The sequence below is a fragment of the Podarcis melisellensis genome (genome assembly GCF_964234715.1).
Source record: "Podarcis melisellensis genome assembly, chromosome: 17".
Classification (NCBI taxonomy): Eukaryota; Metazoa; Chordata; class Lepidosauria; order Squamata; family Lacertidae; genus Podarcis; species Podarcis melisellensis.
This window is the reverse complement of record NC_138534.1, coordinates 36050373-36064210: the sequence shown is the minus strand read 5'-3', so window position 1 is coordinate 36064210 and position 13838 is coordinate 36050373. Positions and strand designations below refer to the sequence as shown.

Here is a 13838-nt window from a genome sequence, read left to right as displayed (position 1 = left end):
ATTCCAATGTGCCAAATAGACAAAACAATAACTAGACCTATTTTACAACCCCCCCTCCCCAAAATGAATCAAGACAGTGAGCCAATTTTCATTTGCTGGGTCTTGGTGTTGTTTGCACTGTTTCACAGGGACCATCACTGTGTGCTTGGATTACTCTCGTTGGCCGAAACATCTTGCCTCAGTCTTAGGCTACTTATATTGGCACAATGTATAACGTTATGCAACGTGCACATAATCCTTTGCAGTCTCCCATAGGTGTATAAACTGGGATCAGATTGTGGCTTCGTATGTCAAACGATATAAATAATACTGGAGCTTATGTTCATTTCGGCTTCTCGTGAGACCTGGAAGTTCAGCTGAGTCCAGGTTTTAATTGAACACTTTGGCAATGCTTCTGCAAAACTCTGAGCAGGTTTAATTTCCTGGCAGGAGAAATCTTTGATAAGGATTTCAAAGGAAGAGCTGCAGATTAGGCTTGTGCACCATGTTCTACAGCATGCATCTGTGTTTTTAATTATCCGACTTTTGAATGTGAGTTTTGCTTTATGGAGAGAGAGAGAGAGAGAGAGAGAGAGAGAGAGAGAGAGAGAGAGAGGAAGTAAAATACGATTTTTCTCCCACAACGTTTTCTAAAATGTTTTCTTTTTAATTTGCAAAGGAACAAGACCATCAACCACCCGCTCGTCCTTTGGGGCATCGCCTTCTCCTAAGGTTCCAGCAGAAATCCGAAAGGGCTCATAGATGTCTTTCCTTGCTTATGCTGCGTAGAAGTAGCAATTTATAAAGTGATGTCAGCTGAAAAAGGGTGTTGCTTGAACATAACTAATAATCTAAACAAGGTCAGACAGCTTCTGTAATAGAGTTCACCCTACCTCTGGCTAACGTAGCAGCTGTGATAAATATATTGTAGCAGGTTAATAGTGAACATTGTTGAAATGTATAAATGCTTGCAAAGCATCTGTAGCTTTATTTAGACTAAGATATGTGCCTATTTTGTATATGTTGGTACTGAATAATAAAGCACTTGTGAACACCTGCATTTTGCAGTTTTGTGTCCTTCATTCAGCAACACATCATGTAAGCCAGGGAAACCAGAAGTTGAATTAATGTCCTCATTACAGACCCACAACCAAAGATATAACTGAACTGGCTCAACATCATAAGCAACACAAACTGTCACTTAGAAATATTCAGAAGGACAGCAGTGAAACCCTGTGCAAATTAGAAGTATCTCACACAAACAGCCACTTCAGATTTGCAAATGAGTCTTTCATTCGTTGATGTAATAAAATATATGCTAGAGGCTCGAACAATGACTCTCAAAATAATCATATGCTCCAGCATTTCATTTTGCAAAACTGGAAGCTCTGTCACACCTTGACCATTTCTTGATACTAAGATATGGGTCGAGTGAATGCGGTTTGAACTTTTGTGTTTATTCGACACAGATGTGGGCCAGTGATGTGTTTATGTGGTGACTTCAACAGAGATATGGAATAGGGAGAAGTACAGAACAGCTGGTGGAAAAGTACATGTGGCCAAAGGAAGATTTCGATTGCTGCAGGTAATACAGGCAGTGTTATCTGCACAGCAATGCCCAGCTTGTGTGGGACAGATATGCAGTCCAAAATAGCTGAAAATAGCTCAACCGAGACACACATAGCAGCCTTCGCAACTCCCGTGAGAGTATTCTGCCCATCTTCATCTTGAGAAACCACCTGCAAGACTGAGAGTTAGTGAGAATTGTAAAAAGCAAGCCTGTCCCCCCAATGTCGTCAGTGAGACAACCACAAGCTGGACTGAGCAACAGACAACAGAAACAACAAGATCAGCAACTGCCCTGCCTAGTGTGAGCAAGGTAAATAGTACTCTTTCCGAAATCATAGAATTCTTGAGTTGGAAGGGACACAAAGAGTCATCTAGAACAACCCCCTGCAATGCAGGAATCTCTGCTAAAGCATCCATGACAGGTGGCCATTCAACCTCTGCTTAAAAACCTCCAAGGAAGAACAGCTTAGTGTCTCTCATGGGAGTCTGTTCCACTGTCAAACAGCTCTTACCACCAGAAAGTTCTTCTGATGTTTTTTCAGCATCTCTTCTCTTGTGAAGTTGAAGCGATTGGTTTGGGTCCTACCCTCCAGAGCAGAAGAAAACAAGCTTGCTCCATCTTCCATGTGCTAGCCCTTTAAATACTTGAAGATGGCTATCCCCTCTTTTCTAGGCCAAACATACCCAGCTCCTTCAATCATTCCTCATAAGGCTTAGTCTCCTGACTCTTGATCATCTTGGTTGCCCTCCTCTGCACACGTTCCAGCTTTTCAATATCTTTCTTAACTTGTGGCAGCCAGAAATGGACACAGTACTCCAAGTGTGGTCTGATCAAAGCAGAATAGAGTGGTACTATTACATCTCTTGATCTGGACCCTATACTTCTGTTGATACAGTCTAGAATAGCATTAGCTTTTTTTTTGCTGCTGCATCACACTGTTGACGTGCTAAGCTTGTGGTCTACTACAACCCTAGATCCTTTTCACATATACTACTGGCAAACTAGTGATTCCCCCATCCTATATTTGTGCAGCTGGTCTTCCTGCCTAGATCCTTTTGTCATTCTTGTTTCCACTTTCCCTAATCAGCCTTCCTAGTACACATCTGGACCTTCCCTCAACCATATGGCCTTCTGAAAATGTGTGGTGCTCAGTTTTCAGACCTGTAAGATGCATGGCGTTGGATGTTTCCGTGGCTCATATTTGAGACAAGTACCTGCTGGGCGAAGGACAGAGGAAAGTAAATACCACAACTGCTTACAAAATATTCATAATAGGTTTTTAAATGGATCCTTCAAGACACTGTAAAAACACCGTGAAATATTAAAGCTGTTGTTATCGCTTCTGTAACCATAATAGCTAAATTATGACACACCATAACTTGTGGGGGGAATTACTGAAAGCATTCTTCTAAGGTGCTATTCTTCAAGGAGAGAATCTATTATGGTGACACAATAATTTTCTGTGGGTAATTTACTTCAGTGATTAAACAACAGTAATTTATTTTATTGTGGAGTGTACCTGGGGTTGAGCCAAGCCACAAAACCTGCCAGCAAGTCAGTCAACTGAGCCTAAAGGAGCATGAATATGAGCAGCACATTTTTACAAAATAAGTAATCAGGTTTTCACTGCCACACCTAGAAGTTGCATGGAAGTGAACAGGACTGGCCTTCAGTTTCAGCTGAAATTGCAAGCTCACCTGCAGCAGACCTGGAAGCATCATCTCAAATGTGGGCTAACTCCCTGTAATAATGAACACAGGAAGGTAAACAAAACAGGCCCCCTGAGAATGAAGGAGAATGTATCAGAATCCTCAGAAGAACCCCAAGGTTTGTAGAAGTACCAAAACAAAAAAACAACCAAAACCCCAACCCAATTCTTCATTGAATTAAAAAAGAACTAAGGTGGCAAGAAAAAATATCCCCCCAAAACCCTTCTCAGTGAGGACTAGAATGTTGTGAGCCTGTTGAAAACAAACACAAAACAGAGGGGGTAAAATGCCCTGGCTGGAACAGGAGCACTCCTGTAAGGATGGAAGGAGAATATACTGCAACATTTTATTGCATTACAAAAAGAGAGAGATTTGCACAACTATTGCACATGCTGATTTACAGTGGTACATCAGGCTACAGACGCTTCAAGTTACAAACTCCACTAACCCAGAAATAGTACCTCGGGTTAAGAACTTTGCTTCAGGGTGAGAACAGAAATCGTGCTCCGGCAGCACGGCGGCAGCAGGAGGCCCCATTATCTAAAGTGGTACCTCAGGTTATGAACAGTTTCAGGTTAAGAACGGACCTCCAGAATGAATAAAATTCTTAACCTGAGGTACCACTGTATACTGTATGTAATGTAAGTGCAATAGAAGGTGTTCCACTTTTTGTTTTGAAATACCTTGAGAATTTCATCAAAAAAATTCTCTCCTGTATGATCATTTTAAAAAGTGTTTCCTTTGCTCGTTGATAATGATTGGTGAGAAAGTGTAAGGTGTTTTCAGTACAGCGCTAGGTTTAACAGCAAAGACTTGTTTTACCTTCTCCTTTCCATCTCACACCTTCTACGGGGCTACAAGTTACAGAGGATGTGAGCTCCACTTCTTATGTCACCTGCTAAAAGGAAGAGTGGCTTAGACTCATGGCTCAAAGAGGGTTGTACGGAAAGGTGGGATGAAATCTCACTCTTTTTTAGATGGTTCTTGAGCCATTCCACTTGTCAATGGATGTCAAAAAATCCCAGGGTGTTGTACAGAGCAGAGTTATGCAGCGGTTTTTTGGGTTGTTGTTTTAAGTCAGTCAATCCAGGTCAGGGCTTCTTGTTGAACTGAGAGGGGCAAACACTTGCAAGGATGGCTGTTTGTTACCTTCAGCAGTTGAAAACCCAAACCCAATAGAGTCTGTGTTGAGCTTAAACCTTGGAAGGAAGGAGGTGGCTGTCCAGCCAAGTGCTTGCCTTCTTGCTGCACAACTGCCATTTACCTGGTCAGAGCTAGAAGGTGGAAATAGCCCCCCTACAGTAATGCTAGGGACGCGGGTGGCGCTGTGGGTTAAACCACAGAGCCTAGGACTTGCCGATCAGAAGGTCAGCGGTTCAAATCCCCACAGCGGGGGTGAGCTCCCGTTGCTTGGTCCCTGCTCCTGCCAACCTAGCAGTTCGAAAGCACGTCAAAGTGCAAGTAGATAAATAGGTACCGCTCCAGCGGGAAGGTAAACGCCGTTTCCGTGCGCTGCTCTGGTTCGCCAGAAGCGGCTTAGTCATGTGGCCACATGACCCGGAAGCTGTACGCCAGCTCCCTCGGCCAATAAAGCGAGATGAGCACCGCAACCCCAGAGTCGGCCACGACTGGACCTAATGGTCAGGGGTCCCTTTACCTTTACCTTACTGTATTGCTGTTCTTTTCATGGTAAGAAAAACTGACTAATTTCAAAATATGAAGGTACTAATTCAACTTTCTTAACAAGCAGTTCCGAGGGATATAAAAACAGTCAGAGGACCATGGGCTAAATGGAGTCTGGACAAATTTGAAATGAAATTGTCTTCCACCATCACCTTTGAACACTGCTTAAACCTGTCTCCCTTGTGCAGTATAAGACTCAGTAGCCAAGCAATTCGTTTTAACAAGGAATGTTATGCCGTGTTAACAAGATTAGGGGAAAGGAGCACTGAAATGACACTTGCCCTTCCTTGATTTCTAAACCCATGGAACAGATGCTCAGGAACATCTGCTCCTCAAGCTATTTCCTCATCTGGTTTCGATCAAAGGCACCTCCTTTCCATGGCTTGCTTATATTGTACGTTGCACACGCCTCATATCTCTGAGCGATGATAAGTTCCAGGGGTGGTGCTGCAGGGTTCGGTTTCCTTTGGATGAGAAAGAACACCAGAGTCTTGTGGTGTCCATTGACACTTGGTTTATTTATAAAATTACAAGAAAAGCTTAGGGCTGGTGGTGCGGAAAGAATCCTAAGCACTGACAGCAGATAATAATAATAATAATAATAATAATAATAATAATAATAATAATAAATTTTATTTATATCCCGCCCTCCCCAGCCGAAGCCGGGCTCAGGGCGGCTAACAACACTAAAACAGTACAACATTATAAAACATTATAAAAATGAATTAAAATCAAAATTGATGGCAACCATAAACTAAAGTTTTGTAAAGATTGCCAAAGGAGGGAGTCAGGCTGCGCCCTGACCAAAGGCCAGGTGGAACAGCTCTGTCTTGCAGGCCCTGCGGAAAAATGTCAAGTCCTGGAGGGCCCTTGTCTCTTGTGACAGAGCGTTCCACCAGGTTGGAGCCGCAGCCAAAAAAGTCCTGGCTCTAGTTGAGGCCAGCCTAACCTCTCTGTGGCTTGGGACCTTCAAGATGTTTTTGTTTGAAGACCGTAAGTTCCTCTGTGGGGCATACCAGGAGAGGCGGTCCCGTAGATCAGGACTGGTTGCTTACCATGAATTTCCCTTCATGCAGGAGACATCCAGGACAGCAATGAGTTAATCCCTTCTGTTCCCCAGGACACATGAGCTAGCTGGAGTCACACATGGTCAGCTCCAACCAACAATAGCCAAACCAATGAAGCGGCAAAATTACAGAGTGGAATCAGAATGGGCAGGATAGAAGGCAAGGAAAAGAAAACACTCCCTCCAAAAAGGCATGAAACAAAGTATGCGTCTTGCAAAGTTACCACCAGAACTGAGTGGGACCTGGAAGCCTCCTACACCTTCTCCGCCCCCCCCCCCAGGAAGGAACAGTCACAGCAAGTACCCCATGCTCTGCTCCTTGGTCAACACGCAAGAGGCCTCCAGATCTGAATGGGTGACAGACAGGTGGCATGAATTGATGCCCCTTATTTCAGCTGCTTAGAAGCTCTCGCTGCTCCCTCTCTCCATTCAAATTCCAAAAACAGCTGCTTATTAGTCAAGCTGTTAAACATGACCCATGTTGTTGTAGCCTTGCCTGTAACCGAAGATGGGACAATATTCCTCTTTGTTGTCAAAAATATACAGTGGTACCTCAGGTTAATAATAATAATAATAATAATAAAACAACAATAATAATTGTTTATTTATATCCCATCCTCCCCAGCCGAAGCCGGGCTCAGGGCGGCTAACAACAATAAAACAATACAACATTCTAAAATCATTTCATTAAAAAATGATTAAGGTTAAGTACTTAATTCGTTCCGGAGGTCCGTACTTAACATGAAACTGTTCTTAACCTGAAGCACCACTTTAGCTAATGGGGCCTCCTGCTGCTGCCGCACCGTCGGAGCCCAATTTCTGTTCTCATCATGAAGCAAAGTTCTTAACCTGAAGCACTATTTCCAGGTTAGCGGAGTCTGTAACCTGAAGCGTATGTAACCTGAGGTACCACTGTATAAAGAAGAAGTTGGTTGTACCAGCAAAAGCACGACATCACCTACAACCATGGAGCTCCTATTCTGAAAAACGTATTTTTTTATTCTTATTCTTATTCTTATTCCACCCATCTGAGTGGGTTGCCCTAGCCACTCTGGGAAGCTGCCAACAAATTACAACTACAGCCACTTCAAACAGGCAAAGGAGCAGGTGAGCATAAGCAAGAGACCGGGCTGCATGCAAAGCTGTTGCAACATCTCCACCGGCAGCAGGGGAGTTAAAAGTGAAGACTGCAGTCTCCAGGGGCACTCCCAGAAAGTCACTATGTTTGGGTGGGATTTAATCACACACCGGCAAATTCAGGATGCACAATTAAATCATGATTAGGCAGCCAAAACAAGATAGGAAAGTAACATCAAGACGTGGGGGAAAGACTTTGTAATGTGAAACCTCTCTCGGGAAATGTGGAATACTGTATATATTTGTTAAGAAGTCTAAATTTGTGACGGCAGTAAATCTGTCTTTGCCAACCTAACGCCCTCCAGGTGGTTTGGACTACAACTCCCATGAGTTCCAGGCAGCATGTGTATACCCCTCAAAATATCAAAGAGAAAAACTGGGACACCATCTTCTGGGATGCCATCTGCCTGTTTTGTCTTGTGAGAGCATGGTGGCTATTTTTGGCGTTATGATCTCGAGTGATTTCACACTGAGATTCCCCCCTGAAAAAGTGTTTGGGTTTTTTTTGGTGTTTTTTTTTTGAGTGGGGGGTTACGGCTTGAAATCATGCGAGATCACAGCACCCAAAATGTCCACCGTGCTCATGCAAGAAAAAATGGAATGTTCCGGGACAGTTGAGGAGAATGCATGTACTATCTGGGGTTGATGCGAGCTGTGGTCCAAACTATATGGTTGGGGAAGGTGGCAGTAAGAAAAACATGGTTCAAATGGCCACTCAGTGGCATATAGCAATGTAGAAAACATTTAAAATATATAAAAAAGGGGAAGGGAATTGTTGGCTATGTAGTCAAACAAAAGGTTATTTTTTGGCACATGCGGTGGAAGTAACCGAAGGCCAAGGAAGAATCAACTAAACCTGGAGGACGGTAACAGCTGTAATCACAGACATGGTCCAGATTAACATACTGTTGGATCCAGTGAGATGTTTACTGGACTGTATAAAGGAATGTGTTCCATATGAGAAACAAGGGCAAGTCTTGCATGTAGCTAGAGATTTATTTACTAAAACATGGGAAAGCAATCAAAGGCCGCACAGACAGAATTTACTAAGGGCGATCTGGGAACCACTGTAGGTGGATTATTCATAAACACAGCCAGTTTTTCTGTTATACTTAAGAAGTGGGGAGTTCTCCTAGAGCAGAATCTTTAGGAAACAACAGAAACTAATTATGCTGGTATTAAAGGTACATACAGAGTGCTTCCAGTAAAGTTAAAGGGACCCCTGACCATTAGGTCCAGTCGTGGCCGACTCTGGGGTTGCAGCGCTCATCTCGCTTTACTGGCTGAGGGAGCTGGCGTACAGCTTCCACGTCATGTGGCCAGCATGACTAAGCCGCTTCTGGCGAACCAGAGCAGTGCATGGAAACGCCATTTACCTTCCCACCGGAACAGTACCTATTTATCTACTTGCACTTTGATGTGCTTTCGAACTGCTAGGTTGGCAGGAGCAGGGACTGAGCAACAGGAGCTCACCCCGTTGTGGGGATTCGAACCACCAGCCTTCTGATTAAACCCACAGCGCCGCCCACGTCCCACACAGAGTGCTTCTACATGGGTCTTTAATGTGGGATTGGTGCTATTATTATTATTATTATTATTATTATTATTACTATTATTATTATTATTATTCCCTGCCCATCTGGCCTGGTTGCCCCAGCCTCTCTCCTTGAGCATGCACTTTTTTTTTAAAGGGTCCGTACAACACGGTCAGCATCGAAATGCCAGCCAAAACATTTAACCCAGTCTTATCCTTTCTAGAAAAAAGCCTGAAAGGGGAGAAATGGCAGTTTTAAACTTCTCCCTCTTCTGATGCTTCAGGAGAGAGAGAAAGCATGCAGAGCCCTCCACTATTCCATATTACCTTCCCACAATACACTTCATTCCTGGTACCATGTGTTGTCTTCAACATGAAGTCCCAGGTTATCTTATGCACATTGAATGATACGTTATCCTGTGCCAAGCCCAGTGGCATAGTGTGGGGGGTGCAGGGGGGGCCGGCCGCACCAGGCGCAACATCTGGGGGTTAGGGGGAGCAAATCCATGCGTTAGGGGGAGCAAATCCACGGGTTAGGGGGCACAAATTACTTGCCTTGCCCCGGGTGCTGACAACCCACGCTACGCCACTGGCCAAGCCAGCCATACCATTAGCCTGGGTGAGGCAATCATTCGAGGCAGCCGATTCTTGGCTCCACAGCTATTCCAACCTTCCTGAGCTGGTGCCCCAGAAACAAGTGATGCTTCCTTCTTGTCGGTCTGGGCTAGCCAGCTCTCTCATCTAGCCACCTCCCAATGCCTGACGGAAAGGTCCTGGGCTATAAAAGCAAGCAAGCAAGCAAGCTCCCCAGTGCAACATATCAGGATTATTAAAACGCCACAAGCCAATGAGCAAAAGCTTTCCCGAAACTTTTCCTCGGGCTCAATGTATCAGAAAACAGCAAAACAAAAGCTGAGGGAGGGAAAGATGTTTCAGAGCAAGACGGGTGACGGGGGAACTTCAAAGCCTGTGGGTTAAGATGGAGTGCAGGGTGTGTTGTGCAGAGTTAATTAGATTACATCCTGCTAGATGCAAAACAGATTTCATGTTGCACAAAAGGCTACTGGAAGAGAAGAGAAATGTCAGCTGAAAATATAAATGCCAGCAGCAATTTGGATCCGCCTCAGGTGCTAATCGGAACATGCTAATTGGAAAATAGCCCTGGCAGGGATCTGCAAGAACCAGTCCTCTCTCCCTGAACCTCCAACCTTCCATGTGCACTTATTCCAGCCTGATGGGTGTATAAGGGGAAATGTGCAGGTTGAGCAGGCAGTATTTTACCCAGTTACTCAGCATAAACTAAGCCTGCTTCTGGCTTCCAGTGTTCTGCTCAATGCGCTGAGATAACAGGGAAACAGCTGGATTCCTGGCAGTGCTGGATTTACATATAAGCTAAACAAGCTATAACTTAGGGCCCCACTCTCTTGGGGGTGGACCCACAAAAAATTTAAAGGAAAAAAACCTGGATGTACATTTCCTAAATATAAGATAAAAAAAACAAATAAAATATAACCTACATACAGCAACAGTGTTTTGTGTTGTGTAGGCTCCTATGATGTAAGTCATGGGCCCCGCCTGCTGGCCTGCTCCCTAAAATATCACTGGTTTGCTCATTTCTATAGACAAGGTGCCTACATTCTGTATGTGCAAATGGCTTTAGATACCTATTAGGTCCATAAATTACCATATAGCATATATTCAACACAAAGAACAGCGAGAATTTGTTGTTGACAAAGGACAGCTGGACGTATAAAGGGCCCCATTACCTTCAGTAGCTTAGGGCCTCATCAAACCTAAATCCAGCCCTGATTCCTGGTATGGATGTTTGAATGTTATTAACATTTTATTTCACACGGTTACAATTATTTTATCCAGTGCTTTTCTTTCTAAAAAAAATGTTTAGGGGCACTCTCATTTTGACTCAAGAAAATCACCGTTTTACAGTTCAAATCAGAAAAAAGAATGGAAATATATTGGAACAAATTTGTAAAAGGAACTGGCGGGGTTGGAATAAGTCTAACAGTGATTGGTTCTAAGATTAAAAATCAAATACGTGATTCCGGAATTTATTCGATACTTACCAAAAGGGTGGAGGGGAGTCCAAGGCTCGGTAGAGCCTAAAACATTATGATTTTCTTCTATGATTTTTTTGTATATTTTGGGGAAGGGAAATAATAAATTATGTAAATGAATTATATTTATATTTATATGTATACTGATATAGTTACCGGTATGTTTATGTTTATTTCTATATCTTATATTTATTTATACTGTTATGTTTTGTTGTTTTTTTTGCATAATTTGAATAAAAATGTACTGGGGGAAAAAAACAAATCAGGAAAAAGTAATACAGTAAATGGACAAAATACAAAGATTCGCAAAATGTTTAGGGTATGTGTCCCCCTGCGTCCGCCCCCCCCCCCGAAAAAAAAAGGCGCTGATTTTATCTACCTATCTATCATCACAACCCTCCAGAGATTGTGGACTCTCCTTCCTTGGATGTTTTTAAGCAGAGGTTTGGGTGGCAATCCGTCGTGGATGCTTTCGTTGAGATTCCTGCATTACAGGGGGTTGGACTGAATGACCCTCAGGGTCTCTTCCAATTCGACGATTCTATATCCCACCTTTTCTCCAGGGAGCTCAAGGAGGCACACGTAGTTCTCCCCCTCCTCATTTTATCCTCACAACAACCCTCCAAGCTGAGTCTCAGCAGAGGCAGATTTAGGGGGGTGCAACCGGTTTGCTTGCATTGGGCGCCAAATCAAGTGGACGCTGCAGGGGGCACCACAACAATGACTACGAATGTAAGGTGAGAGGCTGGAGGGGGGATTTTTGGCGTCACACAGGGCACCGCTGAAATTTGAAAGCCCAGTTGGCCACTGGACCAAGACCGTGACCGACCCAAGCTCATCCAATGAACTACGTGGTTGAGAGGGGATTTGAACCCTGGTCTCCCAGGTCTTCTTATTTAATAAATCGGGTCCTCCCTTAAAGAGTGCACGTATTGTGGTGAGACCTGGAAACTGACACCCTGTGTTGTGGGTGGGTACAATTGGTCAGCCACAACACCCAATTGGTAGGTCCCTCAAAGCTGGGTGCAATCTGGCCAATGGGGCACAGTCCAAACGGTTCGAGGGATCTATTTATACCCATGCACGTGACCCAGAGCTTCCTCTTTCGGCGCATGCATTCGGAACACCCGCCCACCTCTCCCTACTTTTGGGCTTGTTGCGCTTGAACTTGCTATGCCGTCGTGTGTCATCTGTCGTTGGGACAGGGGCACGGCAGGAATTTTCCCCATTTGGCTGATTGGCTGCGGCCATTTGGGTTTCACTTGCTGCGTAGCAAATCATCACAACTTGTAAGCTTGCGGATAGGCTCTGGTTCAGGTGATAGGGATGGGAGAACGCTCTCGCCATCCCTATGTGAAGGGTATTCTGTTAAAGGAATCCAGGGACTCGATGGCCTGGTCAACCCCTGAGAGGGGGGTGCGCCCATGCCTGAGTCCAGGGGGACATTTGGGTGAAGGAGTTAGCCCGTTCCCGGCTTTTCGCTCATCCAGGTGTTCACCCTTGGCTGACCTACGCTGGTGTCCTGGGTCAGTGCTGCCTGCATGGCAGGGAGCTAGTGGAACCAGAGCCTATGCAATCAATCACTTTCTGTAATCAATAAAGTTGTGGCCTAAATTCTGCCAAAAACCAAACCAAAATTTGAGTCATGTGTGAATTTATTTTAGGGGGGAGGTTTCTGGGTCTCAACACACAAAATAAATAACTCTACGCACTGGACGTCATCTCTTTAGGGTTCTGCTATAATTCATTGCCTTACAATGGCATGCTGGTGTTCCTTTCTTGTGGTTTTGTTACAACAGGGGTATATGTGTTTTGCTAAATAAATAAAATAAGTAATATAACAGAACAATAAAGCCTCTTGCATTCAGTGAGACTTACATCTGCATAACAGGCATAGGAGTTCACCGCATAGCTGTCAACAGTGAAATATACTGTCATTGCACGCTACTTATCAAATACTGTCAAATGTTTTAGACTGAAATCAAAATCACGTATCATTTGTACGTGTGTGCGTATTCAGTGACTATCAAGATTAACACAGGAGAATTCCGAGGCTCATTTTTATGAGAACATTGGTTGTAGCTCTAGTTTATTGCATGTGTAATTTGAGCACGCTGAACATGAGGCAGCACAAAATAGAAATGTGCATATTTCTTCCAGCTCTTCAGAGGAGGAAATTGGCGAAAATTCTGTCCTCCTTGCTGAGATCTGAAACGTGGCCTAAGTACAATGTTTGTGGGTATCTGCTAAACACAAATAAAGAGCTGGCTTTAATCTTTTATTTCTGTTGCTACAGCTTGAGAAATGGAATATGCCTTGTAAAGGAAGCACATTGTGCGAGTGTGATTCCTCGTAATTACATTCCTAATGCTTCTCTAAGCATTATCCCCAAATACAGGATGTTCTTGATCACACCAAGTAGGGTTGTATCCTTTTAACCTGGCAAATTATGAGTGGTGCAGCTGCTCTCCATAGCCGTTGGGCAGACAAAAAAATAAAAATGCCAGAGATTATTGTGACCACAGGTAATCAACCGCATTTTATATTGTTTCTTGAAAAATATATAAAAGATAAACATAAAAATATGTGTTGGCGTAATTATCCATCCAAAATCTGGGGAGGACAAAATACCATATTTTTCGCTCTATAAGACACACCAGACCACAAGACGCACCTAGTTTTTGGAGGAGGAAAACAGGGGGGGAAAAATATTCTGAATCTCAGAAGCCAGAACAGCAAGAGGGATCGCTGCGCAGTGAAAGCAGCAGTCCCTCTCGCTGTTCTGGCTTCTGGGATAGCTGTGCAGCCTGCATTCGCTCCATAAGACGCACACACATTTCCCCTTACTTTTTAGGAGGGAAAAAGTGAGTCTTATAGAGCAAAAAATACGGTACGTCTGTTGAGGCCACCTAGGGAGTCTCCTTCCATGTTATAAAGAGCTCAGGTGCCTATTTTTAAGTTTGTTGATAATTTGTACATGTATCTTTAAATATTGGGACTCAGGTGTAGGGATGGTTGGGCCTGTTGATTTTGGTTTCTTTCAGTTTCTCTTTTTCCTAGTCTTAAATTTTTGTTCACCTTCTGCAGC

General features: G+C 43.8%; 1 protein-coding gene and 1 long non-coding RNA gene across 2 annotated transcripts in view; one reads left to right on the top strand and one right to left on the bottom strand.

Moving 5' to 3' along the window:
* LOC309360261 (cysteine-rich protein 3-like) overlaps window positions 1-1039 on the top strand; it is a 43661-nt gene extending 42622 nt beyond the window's left edge. The window contains exon 5 of the mRNA XM_081894939.1: window positions 659-1039. Coding sequence (XP_081751065.1) covers window positions 659-741 — 83 coding nt within the window. The 3' untranslated portion in view covers window positions 742-1039. The remainder of the gene's footprint in view (window positions 1-658) is intronic.
* On the bottom strand, window positions 626-3332 carry LOC309360474. The gene is made up of 2 exons (XR_014164184.1): window positions 3247-3332; window positions 626-1726 (listed from the first exon to the last, which is right to left on the bottom strand). It is a non-coding gene; the product is annotated as an uncharacterized lncRNA (long non-coding RNA).
* Between the last annotated feature and the right edge of the window lie 10506 nt (window positions 3333-13838).